Source organism: Clarias gariepinus, chromosome 14, assembly GCF_024256425.1.
Source record: "Clarias gariepinus isolate MV-2021 ecotype Netherlands chromosome 14, CGAR_prim_01v2, whole genome shotgun sequence".
Taxonomy (NCBI): domain Eukaryota; kingdom Metazoa; phylum Chordata; class Actinopteri; order Siluriformes; family Clariidae; genus Clarias; species Clarias gariepinus.
Window position 1 is genome coordinate 11,387,842 of NC_071113.1, and position 22,585 is coordinate 11,410,426.

Genomic DNA, 22,585 nt, shown 5'->3' on the forward strand with positions numbered 1-22,585 from the left:
ACTCTAAAATATAATTCAGATGATTATGAGTTGGTATTGCACAAATCATGTCAAATAAAATTTATTATTAAATTATGCAAATTTAAGTCACTGGAAATTTTGTACAATTTATAAAAATAAAAAAAAAAAACACAAAAAAAAAATATCACATCTCCATGAATGACTGTGTGGATCATATAAAAAGGCTGTACCAAAAATCTTTTTTAAAAATGACTCATAAGCAATGAAAAAAATGAACATAATTGCAAACATAACAATTGCCTTTAATACTTTGATCAGACCTCTTTACAGTCAACACGTGCCTTATGTCCCCTTGAGATGCTTTCTGGGTTTTTCTACTGTACCTTCAATCATGTCTCCTTATTAAGTGAAAAGTGTGTCAGGTGACTGACTTGTTTATTAAAGAATTTCCCATTTCTTTTTCCCTGTGTAGCTTTCACTGTATGTTCTGGGTCATTGTCCACCTGCACTTTGAATCAGTTCTTCTTCACCATGGACAGAATTCTGTCACCTACCTTAGTTGTCTTCCATGTTCTTGTCTACCATGTTTAGATGTTAACTGAGCTTATCAGTTAATTCCTCCTTTTTAAACATGTCCCAAACTGTTGTACCGGCCACTCCCAATGGCCTCCTTCCTTGCACAGACACATTTTTGGACCTCAGAGAGTTTAGAGTTCAAGCGAACAGCTATCAAATGTAAATGTAACACTCAGAACCACCTCTAGGCCTTTTATCTACTTGATTAATCACAGAGTAATGAGGAAACGGTCCACATCTGGCCATGCATCTGCTTGTCAGTCATTTGGTCCACTATTCACGAGCCCTCCAAAATAGGAGTATGTGTATGGAAATGGCTATAATTCTGAAATAGTTAATGCTACACTTTTATCAAGCCCACTAAATTAAAGCTGAATGATTTGAGCTTCGCTTACATCTTGAGAATTTCATTTCAAATTCAACGGGGTGGTTTACAAAGGCCAAATGCCAAAACATTATCTTTGATCCAAAATATATGAACCTGACTGTATATATATACAAACATGAGTTAAACTCTGCAGCTGGATGCTTGAATTCCAGTATAGGGTTGAAAATTTGAAACTGACTTTTTTTCAAAGCAGGACTGTTTATCAGTTGCTTTTTTTTCTTAGCTGTACTAGATGAAGCCTATATATTGTGTTACTGTTTTCATTTCCAGGGGAAGGATTTCTCGCTTGGTAAAATTCAAGGACCAAATCTCTTGTATCCACATAACACACCTGGAAAAAGAAAGCGCTCATTAATCTTTGCGGGTCTGAAATCCGCAGCTTTGAGCACTTTACTCCTTGTGCACATGCACCCACATTCTGCTCCATGACATGACTCTGTGTTTCAGAACAACTGTGTGGGCTGTTTTCAGGTCACCGTGGCCGAGTGCTTTCTTAAACGCTTTGTTTAATATGCTGCCGTTAAATAGAGCACTATAAATAGAGCGGCGCATGTAATGAGCTCATGTTTTCACTCCTGAGACTTTGCAGGATATTTTATAGTCGACACCCCTTATCATCTTCTGTTGTGAGTGATGAATGAATTAGGATAGGCTATGTCTTTACAGCTCCGTGTGGATGTCACCAATATAAAGTAAATATTGTTGCTCAGATGGCTAGAGTCATAGTGGTACAGAGATAGTTCAAAGTATGGGAGGTGATGTAAGCTTGGTGCTCATCCAAATGTACAATGAATATATAATGTGTCATTGTATTTACCTTGATTCATACTAATATATACTACCTGTCCAAATATAAAACACACTAGATTGCATGATTAAATATACAGTATAGGGTTCATTGTCTTACGGTTATATGAAATTGGTTTCTAAGACAAACATAGATAAACCTAAGGATCATTTTACAAATTTACTTCGGTATTTATTTATTATAGAGTAAAGTCTAATTAAAGACATTTAAGCAGTATGCCCTAGTTTCAAGCTTAAGTTAATTAAGACTTTAAATTAATTTAGTGTTGAAGATATAGGCTTATAGTAACAAACTAGTGTAAAAACAATGGCTTTTGTTTCTATTAGCTCTGAACCTACTTCAACTGTAAATTCCTAATAGGTGAACAGCGCCTTGGCCACGGAAACGAATATTTCGGAGCTTACCACGAAATCACCTATCAGCGTTCGGTCAACTGAACATATGCCATATGTGCTGCAACAAAAGTAATGATGTCTTGTTTATGCTTTTGAGCTCATAACTTTGTAATTTTAAATAACATTCTACTATAACACAGCTCAATATGAGACCAATTACGATGTTCCCAGGGGGCAGCAGAAATGTGGCCTTCAATATTTTTCACTCACTTTTAAAATTTAGCGTTTGTTTTTCCTCTTCATCTCATTTCATTCCCCAATGTTCTGGGCCATAAATACCTATTTATATTTACAGACATGAGGGTTAGGTACCAATAGCCTGAATACACGATCCATCAACTAATCCTCATTACCAGTTCCCTTCAAAGTTCGAATCAAATGTTGGATGTACATGTGAGTAATTTCATGGATGAACTGGAACTGCAGAACAACAGCAAGCATAATACATTACTGCACATTCCACCTGTTCCTTAATGAGAAAACCCTGGACCTAAGATTATGTTTTGATTTTTGTTCTGCTGATTATATCAGCAGTGTGCTTTGGCAAAGTATATCTACCGTTTCTTTTTTTTTTTATAGCTGATAAATGATGCGAGACTTTTTGGAGTAAACATGGCAGTTTTGGAACGTAAACTGGATTTAGTGTAAGAGCCTGCACATATATCAGGTATCAACTCTAAAAGTTTATAAATGTTATCGTAAATGAGATCAAAAGAACCAGACTAAGTTTTTCACCCACGGGTAAACAACGTCATTTGCCGATTCAAATGCAAATGTAAAAAAGTTCTATCTTCCTAAAAGTGCATTAAAAATGTATACCAATGACTTTACAGTGCTGTGAAAAAGTGTTTGTCCCTTCCTGATATAATTTTTTTGCATAAATGTCAATATTAAATTATTTAGATCATCAAACAAATTATAACATTATACAAAGATAACCCAAGTAAAATGCAGTTAAATGCCTTAATTTTGTATTTTTTAAATCATTTACAGAGGTGGACTTACTGGATGAACTTAAAGAACTTAAGGTCACAAACTGATGACCGGACATTCTCCTTCAGGATATTCTGGTAGAGAGAAGAATTCTTTGTTTCATCAATTATTGCAATTTATCCAGGGCCTTAAGCTACAAAGCAGTGCCAAATCATCCCACCACCACCACCACCACCATGTTTGTCTGCTGGTATGATGTTCTTTTTATATACCGCTGTGTTATTTTATGGCATGTGACAGGATGCACACCTTCCAAAATGTTCACAGAGTATTTGCCCAAAATCTGAGGAACAATCAAGATGCAAATATGAGATGAGCCTTTGTGTTCTTTTTGGTCAGCAGTGGCTTGGTGTTTTTTCTTTTTTAATGTTGAATCATGAACACTGACCTTAACTGAGGCAAGAGAGGTCAGCAGTTCTTTAGATGTTCTTCTGGGTTGTTCTTTTAAGAGCTCCTGGATGAGTTGTCTTTGTGCTCTTGAAGTAGTTTTGGTAGGCCAGCCACTCCTGGAAGGGTTACCCAAAGTTTTCTTCATTTGTGGATGATGGCTCTCGCCGTGGTTCACTGGAGTCCAAAGCTCTAGAAATTATGTTGTAACCCTTTCCAGACTGATGTAGGTGTGACTTTTTAAAAATCAAAGTTCATTCATGATTTAGAATGACTTTTTCACATGAGGCAAGGTAAGTTTGCACAGCTTTTTTCCTTAATAAATTGAAATCATCATTTAAAACCTGCATTTTCTATGTACTTAGGTTATTTTTTTTTGTGTAATATTATAAATCACAATCATTTACTGTAAGTGTGACCAATATGAAAAAAAAAAAATCAGGAAGAGGACACAATCTAATATCTATTTAATTTTAACAGCTTACTTCAACTTGGTTCATTCACTTGGAGTCTTTATATAGTTGTGTTTTTCCATAACCCCGGGAGATCAAGTGATCCTTTTTTCTCCCTGCCTCACCGAACAATTTCAAACACATGGGTGCAATCTCTCACCCACAGTCACCAAAAACCCTGTATGAACTTCACACGAGAGAAGCCCAGAGCAGATTCTGCCTTTGCCAGGCTGTAAAGGGTTCTTGTGGCAGGTGTTGGACTGAATGGAAGAGCCAAAAATTGTTTTGTCAGAGCCTTCCTTTTAGCACTATTTCACTTTCACGATAGGATCAGGTAACAATTTTCGTTAGCATGAAATGGCTGTAAAACAAAGGGGGGAAAAAACTAAATATATTGGTTCCATGTGCAAGCCTTATCACCGCCGAAACATAAATATTCAAGATCTTTGGGGTCTGCCCAGCTTTATAGACTGCATGTTCATTGTTGAACATTGCTGCATAATTGAATGAACAAATTCAGCTTTCCAAAGCACCAATGCTTCCAACACCCAAAACTACACTATACAAATACACACTAACGATATACTGTAGCTAAAGGTTTGGGGATACCTGGCTATCACAACTACATCTACTGTATGCTTGAGCATCTCGTATGGGTTAATATAGACTTGGTACCCTCTTTGCTATTAGAATAACGTCCATACTTCTAGAAAAGTGTTTCACTAGATTTTTAATGTGGCTATTGGGATTTGTGTTACAAGAGTATTTCAGAAGGAAGGTTTTGATGTCAGGTAAGAAAGCATGTCATGCAGTTGAAGCTTCAGTTCAAGGTGAAGTCAGGGCATTGCTTGCTTAGTGCACTGAAACATTGTCATGCTGGAACAGTTTTTGGTCCTTTTAGTTTTAGTGATGTAAATTTTTTATGCTACTAGGCATACAAGGCATCCTATCAAGGTGTCCTTCCTAATTTGTGGCAATAGTTTTAGAAGACCCAAATATGAATGTGATGGTCACGTGTCCACAATTTCCACTTTTTTTAATGTAGGTGATGGAAAGTTTCTACATCAGCTGAAAAGCACCTATTAAAGCTTGACGTTCTTATCCAGAGCAGCAATGGTGCCCTCATTATACTGAACATCCTGATTATTAAATTAAACATGGAAAAAATGAAGCCGGCAGTCTGTAAAAAAAAAAAAAAAAAATTCTCTACTTTGGTTTACAGTGGCTAGATAACGTATTATCCCACTCCAGATTATCCCACGTTTTTGAGCTCTGCTGGACAGAAATTTCATTTTGAAAAACTGTAACACATCTGAAGACAGGGGCACTTAGTTCTGATCTGAAACACATGCTTGCTGTGCAACCAACTGGATCAGAATCTAAACAGAATTTAAATCAGATGAAAGGTCCTCACATTAAAATATGAGATTAAAGTAAGTCGAAAACATGTCAACGGCAGGTGCCTAGGTCGCAGAAAAACCCAGGGCTGTCCTCCTGTGGTCTGCTCAAATGTCATACTAACCCAGGCATGAATGAATGAAAGCATTCGAGGCCTCTGTTGTGTGAATGATGCCATCATGTGGACTATTTAAACACATCAGGCCACCAACACATTTCACACCAGTAGTGTATAACTGGTACAGCACAACAAACAATCATTTACTTTGATTCAGTAGGTTGTAATATGTATATACTGCCACAGGAAAACCCTGTCGAGATCGGTTATACAACACTGCTGGTTAATTCTCGATTCTGAACCTGTATGGTGGATTTTTGACGACGGCAAATTTAAACTATGTCTAATTGTCGATATGGTGAAGACATTTAGTTTGAACTTTTGGAAGGAGTCTCCAGTGTCAGCACTTTCTAGCAGTCAGAGTCAAACAGGTCTCCTGTATATTTTGAAGACCGGAATATGTTCAGGAACAGTGAGCTTTGTGGTTTCCCAGTAACATGACAAGTTGCAGTTTGTTTTATTAGCAGTCAGTTGAAGGATGACTGTACATTTTCACAGATGGTCATATTACGGGCTTATAAGGATAGCCATGAGTCCCTAAACCAAGACCAAGAGCTAAGGACTAGTATCTTCAGGTTAATGCATGAGCATGCACAAGTTAAACAGATGCAACAAATACAGACTGTCAAAAACTGCTGTCCTTGTTTTGATGAGTATGTAAGATATTTACTCATTTTACTATACTTACTGCCTTTATGAAAAAACAGTTATAAAGGTATATAAAGATATTCTTTGGATTAACCAGTTAGTTAAAATGTCTTATACCTACAGAAAATACTAGAGCTGGGCACTGGGCGAAGGTCTGTACTGTAAATATGCTCTGGGATATTTTTTTCTAATGAAATCCATGTTGCTTCCATTTGACTATATGCACAGTAGTATGTTTTTAGGGGGACACTACATAAAAACACACAGTGGCAAAAGTATTAATAGAAACAAAAAAAAGAAGAAATAATTGGCATAGCAGGATTATGTCGATTAGATGTTCTAAAAGCCAGTTTCGATACATTTTTGATTAATTGCCCAATCCTACTAAATACTCCCTTCTTTCCACCATATACTAGTATTCCGGAGTGACCTTGTGTTTTTTGGCCTGCACGACGAGGGCCAAGTCACTTTTCTCCACAATACAAGAAAAGAAGTTCCTTCAATTACCAGACAGTTTACATAACATTAACCAGCGAGACTGTGACAGTAAGGGGCCTTATCTTCAATTTACGTTAAGGCTTTAGAGTTTTGGCAACCACACAAAACTACATGGTCTTTAGCTATTAGGCTCATTTGCAGAGATAAAAATAATACCAAAAAAAAAAAAAACCTTGAATGAACAGAACATTGAAGTTTGTGTTCATTCTTCTCCTTAGTTCCTTTCACCCAAGCACCACACATGACATCATGGAAAACTGAGGCGGCTCTTAAACTGAAGTGGGAAACGCTGTATTTCTCTCACCGTTAGGTTAAGAGCTGAAAGATCCATCATTCTAAAAATACAGTTCGCATCGCTGGATTCCAGAAATACTTCCAACCTCTAAAAACCTTGTGATTTGAGTGGCATTTAGGTGGGTGTGATTAGCCTCTAAAGTCAAGAAGCAGCCCAGACTTAAGCAATGATTACCCATCAGATGGTTCTAATAAAATGTTCAAACTTTTATATATATATATACTGTATATGTGGCCTTGAGAATAACTTGGCAAGCAACATTTTGCATCCTTATCTATTTACCTGGTATGTATGTTGAAAAAATGAAAAATATGCCTAGTTCAGCATGCTTAAAAATAACATTCAACACTGAGTTTTAATTAACTGATACAAAGAAGACTTCACAGTCATGTCTCCTAGCAACACTATTGTCACTGTGCCTGTGAAGTTTTCTATATTCACACTTGCACAACTTTGTAAGTGCAAAATTAATAAGCTACTAGGATTCTGAAGTAAACTGTGCTAAAGCAATTCTAAACGACTCTAAGTGACTTCCACCAAAACAGACTTCCAATCCCTTCTTTCTATTCAAAGCCATTCATCTAAACCTCGCTCCAAAACTCTTCCCTAAATCCAATCCCTAAAGACAGGCCTGCACACAGTGAACTGAGATGAAAAGATTTGTTCCATACACGTAGTTAGACTTATAATTCCAGAACAAGGACCTCTGCACAGATTGTGGAATTAGTTTAATGTGCAACTGCTTAGTTGGAAAACTCTGCACTTATATGATGGATTTATACAGTAGGCTACATCCAAGCAACGCAATCGTAATTGTTGTTTAGAAGCTTATGTAACTTGTTATTTATATAGCTAATATAAACTACAGCTACGGTAGGCCTTGCCTAAAGTAAAACAAAGCACATCCAATTCATCATGTACATTAATATATTTAATACATACACACTTAAAGATAAAGCAATCGAATAGAACTTATCCTTGTTGCCAGGTTCGTACATACTGTACATCATTATACCTTTCAAATACATAAAGGTCCATAATTTAATCATAAGGACCATTAATCTAGTTTTAATGTATTGTATCTTAAGGCTAAAAATATTAAAGCTGCACCACAAACAAATTCTTAGTCCAACATACCCCTGACAGTACTACCCCAAAAACAATGAAAAAGCATTGCTTGGCACCCTAATTTCTGAATAATCAGCTGTTGGTACTGTAGAAGCACTTTCAGAGAAAATGCAAAAATGTTTAAATTGAACTTTTTTCCATTATGAACAGAGTGACATGTTAATAAACTTTAAACATATTAAAATTTCTTATATTTTTATTAAGATTTCTCATTTGCTAGTTCCAAGCTGTTCAATCCAGCCCTGGAGGGCAGGTGTCCAGCACAATTCCCAGACACTTAAACACACCCACTGAACATGCCCATTAACAGATTAGTTGAATCCCCAAACTATGCTGGACCTTGGCCCTTTAGGCCTGGATTTTAACAGCTCTGTGTTAGCGAGTACCAGCGCTTTTACTCACCGTTGTTGTTTTGTGGTTGTGCCGATGCTTTGGATGAGGCCTGTCTGTTGCCGTTACTGATGTTTCTCAAGCCCTTCTCAGGACTGATGTTGTGATTCACCATGGTTTTGGACCCTTGCTCAGCACTAGAGTTCTGGTTTACTGTGTTCCTCGATCCTTTCACAGCATTAGTGTTACAGTTGCTCATGTACCTGGAACCCCTTTGAGCACTGCTGTTTGATTTGCTCATGATTCTAGAGCTCTGACTGGTGCTGTTGTTGGAACTGCGAATGTTCCTCGAGCCCTGTTCCACACTGGTGTTGCAATTGGCACCGTTCCTTGAGCCGCTCTCGGTATTGGTACTGGGGTTTCCCATCTTCCTGGAGTCCGTCTCAGTGCCGGTACGGCTCTGTCCGAGCCTCTGCTCACTGCTCTTCGCCGCATTCATTGCCTCAGTCGTGCTCCTCTTCCCTTCAGATCACCCACAGTTTGTCCTCCTGCCAAAACACACTTGTCAGGATACACCAGCCATGTTTAGCATAGTTGTAACGGCAGCAGTGTGTCATTTTACATTTGCTTGATGACAGCATGACAGTAAACCAAGCGTAATATATTTCCACTGAATAAACATTCAGTCGATGTCAGATTAGGGCCAGTTCTTGGTCTTTACACCGTACGTTGACCTTCATTTCCAACCACATTGGTAACCATGGCTCGGATATGGGGGAGCTGTCTGTTGATTTTTATTAAAATCCACTTAAGCCGGAAGACATTCAGCAGCAACTAGAGTGGTTCTGTTTATTTATGAAGCATAAGCTCACTTAAAGTCCACAAACGTATCTCCCTACTAGTTCACCAGCCAACTTATTAATTTACAGAATTTACAAAGTACAGACCTTACCAAAGCCTGCTCTTCTGGACAGCAATATGCACACACACACACACACACACACACACACACACACACACACACACACGCTCAGGATCCAGTAGCTTCGAGAGCCCCCTCAATGTGTCCCAGTGAAAAACGAGGCCTTCGCTCTTTCTAACACAAGCCAAGACCTCTGCATGTATAGTACATCATCTACAGACACTAACCGCACGAGGCACTACAAACACACATCTCTGTTTTCTTTAATAAGCTATGTTTTGGAAGGCATTTACTGTACATGACTAAAAAACATTAATTCACCCCTAAAAATCTCATGGATTGTAAAAATATTCATGTTAACAAAACGTTGGTTGGAATTTATGACACATTTGGGAGACTACTGTAAGTAATCTTGCTATTATAGTAAACGTTTCTGATGAATAATGGAAGTATTAGTGTTAGAGTATATAATATAAATAAAAGCATACAAAGCAACAGCCTTACACCTTCCAGTACTGCTTTACAAGTAAAGTACAATCCATACTTTGTTTCATATTAGTACACTTTAAAATGAATAACAGCGATGAATATAACATATCATAAATCCTACTATGTCCTACCTGACAGTAGTGTGATTCCTAAGAACCTCTTTATGGTCATAACAAATGCTTTGGTGTAAAAACAATCACATTTGTCACCAAAAAAAAAATAAAATAAAAAAAATAAATAAAATAATCTATCTATCTATCTATCTATCTATCTATCTATCTATCTATCTATCTATCTATCTATCTATCTATCTATCTGTCTATCTATCTCTCTCTCTCTCTCTCTCTCTCTCTCTCTCTCTCTCTCTCTCTATATATATATATATATATATATATATATATATATATATATATATATATATATAGAATGCTATAAGTTAAAAGTCCCAAAATGGTAACTATTCCTAATTCAAGTTGCTGATGAACTTACTGTCCCACTACTGAATAAGCTATAGATCATAGACCGTTAATAAATAAAACATGCAGTAATAATGCAGAAAACTAATTCCTTACCACAGAAAGCAACGGCCTCTATAGAGACAAACAGATTCAGATCGCATGACGAACCTCGTCTTTTTGTTTCTGGAGCAAGTCTTTAATGATGTCTTAACTGATGGGCAGGACTTAAAAAAGCCTTTCTCAGATGGAATCCTGGCAATTTATATTCTGGTGACAAGTTAGGAGTCAGGATTTGATGATTAAGCGTGCCAGATGTATGCCAAAGCACAGAATACGTAGGACAATCTACGGCTAAGAAACGATGCCATTCAGATTAGTGCAGCTAGAGAAGCATCTTCAAAGTCTGAGATAACATCTTCGACTATGTGATGTGCGCTCACGCTCATAATTTGAGAGTTAGGACGGAATGGCTCAGTGGAATTCATGAGTATTGGTGAAGCTTATTACAATATCCATAATGTCATCACTGTAAATTCTGCATACCGGCCTTAACATCTGACTTGTGGGGTGCGCGAGGTAGGAGTATAAAAAAGGGCAACTGATTTAATCACGCTTTAACTTTCCAGGGTGGTCTACTCCAGAATAGAATAGTAAAAAGTAATTAGGTTTACAACAAAGCTGCTCCAAACAGCCGTTGTCAGCAGGAGGCCGCTTTCATTGATAAATTATTTTGGGGCAGCCTCGCGAGCCGTGTTTTCTTTCCTTCTGTCAGTTTTAATCATCTTCTCCTTCTCTCACTTTGCACATTTTTCCCCCTCTTGCTGACCACCAATTGAGTTGAGCCATGGCCAAATTTATGGGAGGTTTTCATTGCTTTCCTTATTTATGTTGGGATTATTTCAGGACTTCCAGGATGACTTTAACAAGGAATTAACACCAGAAACATTTCACCAATTATTATATAACACTCCTGAGCTGCCACTTATCAACAACATTTCAAATGCTTATAGTTAATGAAAAAAAAAAAAAAAATCTAAAAATGTCTAAAACGTAAAGAACATTTCACCTTTAATTCATACAAGCGCAGTTCCAAGTAGCATATTTTCTACTTAAGGAACAAATGTCCCCTGAAACAAAGGAACAGATTGGACGGAGCTACAGTAGATGACAGGTGATAATCAGACGGAATGTAAACGTAAAATTTCACGGGTGACGTCTTTAACAAATGAGGTGCAAATGCACTAATCAGAGGTTTTATGAGCAGTAGGGGTGAAAAGTTAAAGCACGGCTGTGATGGTTTGTGTGATAAGTTCCAAACTTCATGCATCAGAGGTGACTGTGTTTGAGCATCTACCTCAGAGTAAATAGACCCCCGCACGACTAAAAGGTGCCGGCACTAAAAAACAGTGCACATCACCGGACAAGCTGTTATTAAATGACATTTTTTTTTAAAATAGGATTTGGCACGATTTAAAGCTTTTGCCATTCTATAATAAACAATAGCATGGCTATATTGAAAATATTTACTTAATTCTCTAAAGTGACTTATGGCAACATTGGCTACTAAACAGAATGTCATGAGTGTTATGGCGTCAGGTGCCATAGACTGTATAAATATTCCCTGTACACTTGTTTATAGGAAAACCCCATCTGGTTTTGGCTAGCAGAGGCAGACATACCGGTGACCCCAGGTTTTTCTAATGGAAAATATAACACAAGTGTTTGCTAAGCTGGGGCTAAGCTGAGAGGACTACAGCAGTCAACTGTCAAGTGACAGACAAGACAAGGTTGTAAAAGTCAACCAGCTCCAGATTCAAAGGTCAGTTAGTTAAAGTCTAGTAAAATAGCATGTTATTATCTAAAATGCTCTCCTAGGGGGGTTCTGGGTGGCTGATCATCGAATCAGACATTTGCTTTATACAATTACATCCATGCTACAGATGCTCCTTTTCTCAGCACTGGCAATACTGGCACTATTATAGGCAAGATCTCACCGGTTCACATACCGCGCCACCTGTTGAAGTTCTAACCTGACGAACCACATGCATACTGAACTCCAGGCCGAGTGCAGAAATGCCGTTACAGTGATTCTGTTTACATGAGGCTTGTTGTGACTTTTACTTTATTTATGACTGTATGAATGACGGTTTATTTATGAGTGATGAATGCAGACAGATTAAAGCTGTGACTTGTAGAAGATTAGCTATGTAAACTGATGTCTAATACGGTGGTCGGTTAAACGACCAAACACACGCAGAAAAGCAAGCGGGAAATTCATGTGCATGAATTTGTTTAGTAACTTTTGATTACTGTTTGATTCAGGATTTACAGTCTTTGTTTAATCCCACTTTTAAAGTTTGGGTGTAGACAGAAAAAGCATAAAGTAAGCTTTATTTCATGACATTCTAAAGCCCGACCACACCAAACCAAACCCTTATGTTGCTCATGAAATAATCAGTCATCAGTGCAAGCATTTACCTTTACAGTACAGCATTACTATTTATATATAATAGCAGGCAATGCAGAAAACATTTTTATGCTTTATTTTTATTTATTTATTTATTTATTTTTAAATATAAGTCCGTATTGCATAATAGATGCATTGAGAGCATTCTTAGCTTTGGGTTAATATTATGTGAATCTACTGTACATGACACCAAGTCAAACCCTCCATAATATCTTTTTCAAGTCGACTGTCTCAACTGTAAGTATCACAGATTGCTAAGCATTCAAGTTTTCTTTTGTGATTGACGTCATACGGACATTATAGTATTCTTTAGCCAGCACGCATTTAGAAACACAGCTGCAGTACTTGTGCAGGATGAAAATATTTAACACTATTTAATAATCAGCACCAACATCCTTTAGAAAGAGTTACTGAACTCGGGCACTTAATCAACTCTTGGGTGGATTGAAAGAGAGAGAGAAAGAAAGAAAGAGAGAAAGAGAGAAAGAAAGAGAGAAAGAAAAAGAGAAAGAAAGAGAGAAAGAAATCCCAAGTCTCCTTGTGCTTATGTTTAACAGAAAAATAGCTTAAATTCCCAAGAGTAAAAACATGACACTTGTATGAGCAGAGATGCCAAGAAAGATTAAGGATATTAGCTGAAAAGAGAATCAGTGAGTTTCTCTCAGCTTGCCAGATGTAGCCTAAAAGTGATGCCAAAGAACAGGCGTATAAACCCATCAGTCCAAAATCATTAAAAAGACATCAGGTTTGAATGCTCAGTGCCAGGGCCAGTACATACTGTAGGTATTACATTTGTGATGTGATCATGGGTTGTTGGTGTAAATAGGCTAGCAGGACTGTTTTGCAAAGATAAAAAAAATATATATAAATTTAAGATTTTATTGTTGTGTAGGTTTTTTTATTGTTTTGTTTGGTCATCAGAAAAATACACCCAATATAACAAACAAGGTAGATCATTATTTTTTTTGTTTCAGGCATATGCTCTTATCCACAGCAACTTACATCTTTATACATCTGAGCAATTGAGGGTTAGAGCCCAAACAGGGACAACTTGGTGGTTATGGGATTTGAACCTGGGACCTTCTGAACTGTAGTCCGATGAACTTTATAATGCATCAAAAGGAGAATTTAAACATAAACAAGATTAGCAGTATCAATTAGAAGAACAGAGGACAGAGATTGAATATGGTATTATATCAGTTTCATGCATTATTATGTGTGTGCAATAGGTTGCCCTGCATCGCTCTTATTACTGACTCACTCATTTGTTCTTTTCAGGGTTGCAGGAAGCCTAGAGTCTATCTCAGCGTACTTTGGGCATGAGTTGGAATACACCCTGGACAGGGTGCAAATCCATCAGAGGGAACACAAGCACACACACTCCCATACTAAAGGGAATTCAGAAATGCCGGTTAGTGTAATCTGTATGCCTTTGGACTGTAGGAGGAAACCTCAAGTACCTGGTTGAAACCCACCAAGCAAGGGGAGAAGGTGCAAGGCCACAGTGCCAACCATTACACCACCATGCTACTTTGTTCTTATAACATGAGCCTCAAACAGTTTTCCTACCAAACGATTTAGAAGTATCGAGTTTTAGCTGTCCTTTACAATCACTGCTATTCATCACATAAATGCTGTGATATGTTAAAAAGTGACATATCCCTAAGCAATTAAGATGTCCAAATCCTAATTGAAAAAAGGTTTAGGATTTTCATGGCACATACAGTACAGTACTGTGCAAAAGTCAATTTTTATAAAATTTAAATTAAAGGGAATGAAATGAAGGGATGTCAAATTTAATTAAATTAAAGTATGTAAATTAACCCGAAGAAACAGGAACAAAGGTTTACTGCAACAGGTTGCAAAGTGCCTGAAGATATAATAAAAAAAATTGGTTGTTTATATAACAACCTCAGCAGCAACCTCATTTCCCCTCTTGTCTGTTCCAACCGCTCAGCATTCATCATCACCAGTATACAGTACTACTCACCAGCCTGATCATCATCCGTCATCATCTGCACCTGTTTCTCACTGACTCATGCCTTAAGTTAGATTTTTTATGCTTGAATGATTCATAGGTCCTTGTGTGACTTAATAAACAAACAAACAAAAAAAAACATTCCACTGAAACTGGTCAGTTACTGGGACTGGACTGGAAATGAGAGCAGAAGAGTCATTTAGGAAGCCTGCTGAACTGTTCCTTTAAGACTGAATTAGAAATACATGAAAGCCTGGCTCTTTGGAAGCAAAATATGAAGCAGCAAGGGATGGCTCAAGAACAGTAATGTATCCTGTAGATAGTGTAGCCACCTTCTGGAAATGAGCTGCCTCTTATCTGTTTAAGTTATAACATGGACAATAAAAACAAAGTTTGACACTTTCTTGTGATTTATCACTGTTTTGTTGCAAAAGAATTCAGGATTTGCATGAGTTTGCTTAATAACAGTTGTGTATTACAGTAGGTCGGTTAGTTATTAGATCGATTCGACTAAGGCAGCACAGTGACTTAGTGGTTAGCACTGTCACCTTGCACCTCCAGGGTCTGGGTTTGATTCGCTCCTTTGGATCTGTGTGCATGGAACTTGCCTGTTTGAAATAATATGTGAATGTTTGGGTGCATTATTTCCGCAATTTTCTGCTATTTGTTGTTCTTTTGGCTGCTCCCATTAAGGGGATGCCACAGTGGGCCTTCATGACGCAGCCCTTTCATTCTTATCCGAGCTTGGCATGGGACTAAGAATGCCCTGCTTTACAGTAAGTGACTGAAAATCAGAGCAAGACAAGTGAGAAGACCACCACTGAGCAAGCAATGCCCTTAGTTTCCTGCTATTTAACCCTATACACAATTATAATGTCAGAACTGGAGGCTGGGCATTTTCATTTTATGGGAGAATGTAAGAATAACAACACAAGGATTAATAATTAGTAATAAATGTGCACATGGTTCAGGGTGTACCCCGAGTCCCTTGGGATAGACTCCGGGCGCCCCTCCAACACTACAGGAAAAGCAGCAAAGAAATTGAATGACAATGCTTGTTTAGGATTGTCATATATTAACCGTTAGGTTTCTGTTATATAATTTTCAAAAATGTCGTCTTGTACCTCCAGGGTGCAAGTTCGATTCCCGCCTCCAAACTGTGTTCATGAAATTTGCCCTTTCTCCCTGTGCTTCGTGGGTTTCCTCCGGTTCCCTCCCACAGTCTAAAGTCATGCAGATTATGTTAATTAGCGTTCCCAAAACCGCCTTTAGTGTGTGAATGAGTGTGTGTGTGCCCTGCAATGGATTGGCACCCCGCACAGAGTGTACCCTACCTCATGTCCCAAGTCTCCTGGGATAGGCTACAGGTCCCCCCTCACCGAGATGTCGGTTACAATACTGCTTGCATCATGAAAAATTGCTCTAAATGAAAGGGATTCGTAGTAGGATGTAGGATCCAGGCATTTAAAAGAATCCTGAGCTGATGGACAAACTTAAGCTAACTTAAGTGAGCCAGGAAGTCTGTGAGAGTAAAGTTACTACCAGGACTTCCACTTTGCTTTTTAAAGCGTTTGGTACTCTTTATCAGTGAAATCAATTCCATGTAAACAGAACACATGGCTGTGAGAGCTGCGAACCTACACATTTATTTAACGATCCTACATAAGTAGCAGGAATAATGCAAGCGCTGAGTGTCAATTAGTCTGAGCACTCAGTTCAACAAGGTTCTAAAGGCCATGCCAGCAAGCACATCAACCCTGGTATGTTTGTCCTCAGTTTGAGCCTGTTCAATTTGTTATGTTTTTTTTTTTTTTTTTTAAATAACACTGGGAGGTGAGTTCTGTTCTTCTCGCTGTGTGGTGAGATCTACATGAGTTAATCCTTCCGACCATGACCTCTGCAACCTTTTGCAGCACACCATGTATTGACCCCTTTCACATTCATCTCTGCAGATTTCAACTACATTAACTCTTTAGGGACACATTTCGGGACTTCGTGTGCCCTACGCTATTTCCAGCACAGAAGACCGTGTAGCTGCGATACAGCGTGCTCCGTTTTGTTCCACTTGGTCCTGTAAGGAATGCAGATGTCACACTGAAGTGCCCTGATCCTCTTGTGCTTTGTCCTGTTTTAACCTCGGGTGGCACAGCCTTCGTCACGGGCTGCCTTTGAGTATCCACAAATCATCCTGTTACTCTACAGGTCCCCGTTCATCGCCATGAATAATGCCGCATGTGTTTAACTTGGAAAATAAAGAGAACCTGTGTAATCTAAATACATAAGGTAATATAAATACAAAGAAACCATATAATCTCTAGTGTGGCTGGCAAGCAGCATGTGAGCGTGCGTGCGTATGTGCGTGACATTTTTGCTCAAGCTCCCTGGTTCGGCTCTAGCTCTCCGGGCTGGCACAGGCAGTGTTTAAAAAGCTCCCGGAAAGTTTATAGTGGGTGTACTTCTCCTCAGGTTTGTGTGACAACCTTTAACGCAGCATACCCATCACAAGCAAAACACAGGGGACCTCCCTGGAATCTTTCGCATGAATTTCCATTCATGCATTTCCACATGTTTCTAAGCTTCCTTTTAATCTTAGATGACTTTCTTAATTGCTTTTCAGGCTTACGTGGAAAAATCAGTCTAATTGGTTTAATTGTACAAATTGCTTTACGTTAGATAAAACAATTAACATTTTTCACCACACACAGCTGTTAGGTAAAACTGATTACTGTTTATAGGATCTATTACTCTCTAAGGCTATTATTTGGAGCGGAATAATTAACAGATATAAAAAAAAAAAAAGTGTATGAGTCAAATTTGTACAAAAGATCTCTTGTGTTTTGTATAAAAATGTCTTATCACAGGAAGCCCACAGTCTGCCTTTAGCTCAGAGTCAGTCTGAGTCGGAGCAGGATTTGACAGAGCACACCTGCAGAGGCTTGGACAAATCTAAACACCTGCCTGAAACATTCAGGCTTTTTTTATGGAACATGGCCTATGATAAAAGTTAGGTAGAACTAAAAGGAAGAAAAAAATGTTCAGCTAGACATGACTGTTTTCTGCTTTTATGCATCCATTCATTTGCTTTATCCTAGTCAGGGTTTTGGTGAATCTGGACCATATCACAGAACACACATTTACATTTGCATATACAAATGCATGCACAGCCTTTCCACCTTTGAGATGAAATCTGATACCTTGAAATCTGACATAGAGATCACTGTATTACAGTTGACTGTAAACGAAGGCAAGTAATTTATTGTTTACCTAATTGTATATACTGGAGATGGAAATATGACGGGTATTCAAGCTGGGAACACAGTTCTGTTTCTGGAAACTTTGCAATGACATTTGAGAGTACATCCAGAAATAGCTCCTTAAAACATCAAACATCACCACATTGACAACGATACATTTTCCGTTGTTGGTCAGCACATAAAAATATGTTTATTATTGTCTTAGATTATATTATTATGCACGTTACCATGTACTGTATAAACTGTTACTATAGAAACAAGCATGCAGAACGCGGGACTTTTGCAAAATAACAGAACACAATTATAAGTGTAAAAACTATGTTTATTTCTCTATATGATGCCCTGCTACACGAATGCAGTTGTCTCAGCGTTTGACTGGTGCTTGGATACCATCAAAGTAGCAGATTTTCCCAGTATGCTGGAGCCATGGTCAGGCTGCCTGCTTCACATCTAAAACACTGGCCTCCCAAGAGATTCCCAAATGGCCCAAACTTGTGGAAAAATCTGGGGGTTGGTGACAAGTTATCTTGTCGAGTTTGAAGGATCAAGAGTTCCACTCGCTGAACGTTGACGGGAACGACTGCAGTGGGTCGTGGGATTGTAATTCACAGACTTACAGCTTTCTTTCAAATGTCTGCACTGCGACTAAGGGTCTCATCGCCATACCGTGCTTGAAGTCTTCTGTAAACGTCAATCAGTTTTTCACCTTCACACAAGAAGGCACAAGAGATGTCATCATACAGTAAGTCCCGGTTTGACTGGAACATCGCTTGTACAATCATGCGTACTGACAGATATGATAAATAAAAGGACATCATTCTTCTTAACTACGAACATGGCTGAAAGGTTGTGGAGCGACCTGATATTCCAATGTTTACTTGCTTTGCTTTAGTTTTGGCTTGTTTGCAATAGGAACTCAAGGAGGGAGTTACTCAGTAAATTTGGACAGCCTCATCATGACTGTTAGCCTTTTGAACCGACCTTTATTTAAGCTGATATTTATCCACTTTGTATGACAATTATAAATATTACACTATAAAGTGCTGTAAGTGCGTGACTCATGTATGTCCACTGTCTGTGAGTCACCGAGCCGTCAGACTCCATCTCTAACTGATGAAGTAATCTGCCTTCACTTCTAATGTACTTGAATAAGCAGAGTGGAATGGCTTTAGGAAGCAGCAGCAGTGTGATCGTAATGACAAGTGGCACCAAGAACATTCCCAGATTATTCCTATCGTTAAAGGCTCACTTCGTCTGTCTATCTGCCTCCAACCCTTCCAGAATGACCTCAACTCCAAGCCGATTACTCCGCTCGGTGTCGTTCTGGTAAGGTGACTGTAACAAGCCTTGAGCTTAAATAATCAAAGTACATAAATCCCTGCTGTCAATCAGTTCACTTGTTAGGCACGGGTTTCTTGATGGACTTGAACATGCATGCTTAAGTAACCAAGTTTGAAATATTTCAAGCTTCTCTGCATGGAAAGAAATCACACACACACACACACGTTAATGCTCTGAAATAGCAATTTAGCAACGGACAAAACTAACAGTTAAGCTGCTGTTTAATTTAGGAAAAAGAATAAGCACGAAAAAGAAAAAAAAACCTACCCATTGAGTTGTAATCTAGTTTTCACATTGTATTTATCTGTAAGCGTAAGTGTTTGACAGCCATTAAAACAGTAAATTAAATCTTTCTATTCGAGAGTAGAACTTGGCTGCACTCTGTGTGTGTATGTGTGTGTGATCAAGTTGTATACACAAACACTTTCCATGAGCAAGGTAATTAGCCAGATGAAGCATCAGTGAGAAACAGCACGCTTCAGATGACCTTTCGCAACCGGTGAAAATGGAAAAGCACAGGCAATGCGGTGATGCACAGCAGTGCATTCCAACAGACAAACATTTACGTGACACGATACAGGAGTGCATTTCTGAAGACTTTAGCTAGGCCTCTGACGAGGACCATGACTGGAAACATCAGCGAAATTTCACTATCGGCTTCCCCGTGTAAATATCAATAGCTGGCGTGGATGAAGAACTGAAGAACAAAGACGCCGCTGACTTTTAAGAGTCTTGAATTCTGTCGTCTTTGTCAGTTCTGGAGTCTGCTGCGATGTTTGTCTTCTAGAGGCTTATCTAAGGGTAGGTTTCATTGGAAGTTGTGTTTGCTTGTAACACCCAACTCATCCCCCACCCTCCAAAACACAGCATATACTGTACAGATACAATACTATCTGTACAGTATGTGGCTGTCGGGGGAAACGATTCATGCAGTCACATTTTTACATTTTGTACTATAAATAGAGTACTAATATTACTACTGACTCTCCTGAATTGAGATGCATTCCCAGCAAACACTGGTCCGACAGTAACCCTAGTGTCCCAGGCTAAAAACAGTCATGGTACGAAGGCATTAATGGGTAAAAATGTGACACGGAACATTTCCAAAAAATGCATTCAGATACTGTACTTTTGTACTGTATATGTCTACAGTTGTCTGGGGTTGCATGTGGAGCTGTTACTTTTAGCCAAGTGTTGTTCAATATATACCCTGCAACATAGATTGATGATTATTTTAAAAAATATATTGTATGTATGTATAAAAAAAATATAATGTGTTATATAAACAGCGGGTACGGAAAGTATTCAGACCCCCTTAAATTTCACTCTTATATTGCAGCCATTTGCTAAAATCATTTAAGTTAATTTTTCCCTCATTAATGTACACACAGCACCCAATATTGACAGAAAATCACAGAATTGTTTACATTTTTGCATTGTTATTGAAAAGAAAAACTGAAATATCAAATGGTCCTAAATTCAGACCCTTTGCTCAGTATTTAGTAAAAGCACCCTTTTAAACTAATACAGCCATGAGTCTTTTTGGGAAAAATGCAACAAGTTTTTTACACATGGTTTTGGGGATCCTCTGCCATTCCTCCTTGCAGATCCTCTCCAGTTCTGTCAGGTTGGATGGTAAACAATGGTTGACAGCCATTTGTAGGTCTCTCCAAAGATGCTTAGTTGGGTTTAAGTTAGGGCTCTGGCTGGGCCATTCAAGAACAGTCACAGAGTTGTTGTGAAGCCATTCCTTTGTGCTTAGGGTCATTGTCTTGTTGGTAGGTAAACCTTCGGCCTAGTCTGAGGTCCTGAGCACTCTGGAGAAGGTTTTCGTCCAGGATATCTCTGTATGTGGCCATTGCAACCAGTCGTCCTGTTCCTGCAGCTGAAAAACACACCCACAGCATGATGCTGCCACCACCATGCTTCACTGTTGGGACTGTATTAAATAGGTGATGAGCAGTGCCTGGTTTTCTCCACACATACTGCTTAGAATGAAGGCCAAAATGTTCTATCTTGATCTCATCAGACCAGAGAATCTTATTTCTCACCATCTTGGAGTCCTTCAGGTGTTTTTACAACTTTCTTCCATCTCCCGACTTCATCTCTGGAGCTCAGCCACAGTGATATTTGAGTTCTTCTTTACCTCTCTCACCAAGACTCTTCCTCCCTGGACGGCCAGTCCTAGGAAGGGTTCTGGTTATCCCAAACGTCTTCCATTTAAGGATTATGGAGGCCACTGTGCTGTTAGGAACCTTAAGTGCAGCAGAATTTTTTTGTAACCTTGGCCAGATCTATGCCTTGCCACAATTCTGTCTCTGAGCTCTTCAGGCAGTTCCTTTGACCCTCATGATTCTCATTTGCTCTGACATGCATTGTGAGCTGTAAAGTCTTATATAGACAGGTGTGTAGCTTTCCTAATCAAGTCCAATCATTATAATCAAACACAGCTGGACCCAAATGAAGATGTGTAGAAACATCTTAAGGATGATTACAAGAAATGGACAGCACCTGAGTTAAATATACAGTATAAATGTCACAGCAAAGGGTCTGAATACATAGGCCCATGTGATATTTCAGTTTTTCTTTTTTAACAAAATCTGCAAAAATGCCAACAATTCTGTGTTTTTCTGTCAATATGTGGTGCTGTGTACACATTAATAAGGAAAAAAAAATAACTTGATGAACTTTAATGGTTTTAGCAAATGGCTGCAATATAATAAAGAGTGAAAAATGTAAGGGAGTCTGAATACTTACCGTACCCACTGTATATGTGCTTATATGAAAGCCGTGCAGGTGTATGTTAACAAAGAGACTTCATTTAGGTTTTTGGATATGTCAGGTAGAAAGTAAGTTAGCATTACTATTATAAAGTGTACATTTTACCACTACTGGAATATGGGAATGATGTTGTAAAATGTAGAACACTTAATATCATATTATTATTATTATTATTATTATTATTATTATTATTATATGTTTATAGAAAAAATAAAAACCACCGAATAACACATGCACGTGTATATTTACAATTTGTTAAATTTTTACTTTTTGTTGCTCGGTCATGTTTTTATAATTGAGTTAAAATGAAATAAAATTTAGTTCATCATAAAGGATGTCACTTTATACTGTACTCTATATGCACACTAAAATGGCTGAAATGCTTAGGGTTTTAATTACCATGAGAAAAAAAAATGAATTTATAAATGAGAAATCCTAAAAAAAAAAAATACCCGAAGTACCCTAAGTATTAAATAATATAGAACACTGTACATTATTGCAGTCAAGATAATAATCTAAA

The 22,585-nt window shown here is 38.2% G+C and overlaps 1 protein-coding gene across 7 annotated transcripts in view; it reads right to left on the bottom strand.

The window, feature by feature from the left end:
* The window catches only part of myocd (myocardin), a 93,083-nt gene that overhangs the window by 36,922 nt on the left and 33,576 nt on the right, over nt 1–22,585 (bottom strand). For 6 of the 7 annotated variants that reach the window (XM_053511340.1, XM_053511339.1, XM_053511336.1 and 3 more), the window contains exon 3: nt 8,448–8,923. The exons of the other annotated variant lie outside the window; for it this stretch is intronic. In XM_053511340.1, the coding sequence (XP_053367315.1) occupies nt 8,448–8,874 (427 nt within the window). In that variant the 5' untranslated portion in view covers nt 8,875–8,923. The remainder of the gene's footprint in view (nt 1–8,447; nt 8,924–22,585) is intronic. 7 annotated transcript variants of the gene reach the window in all.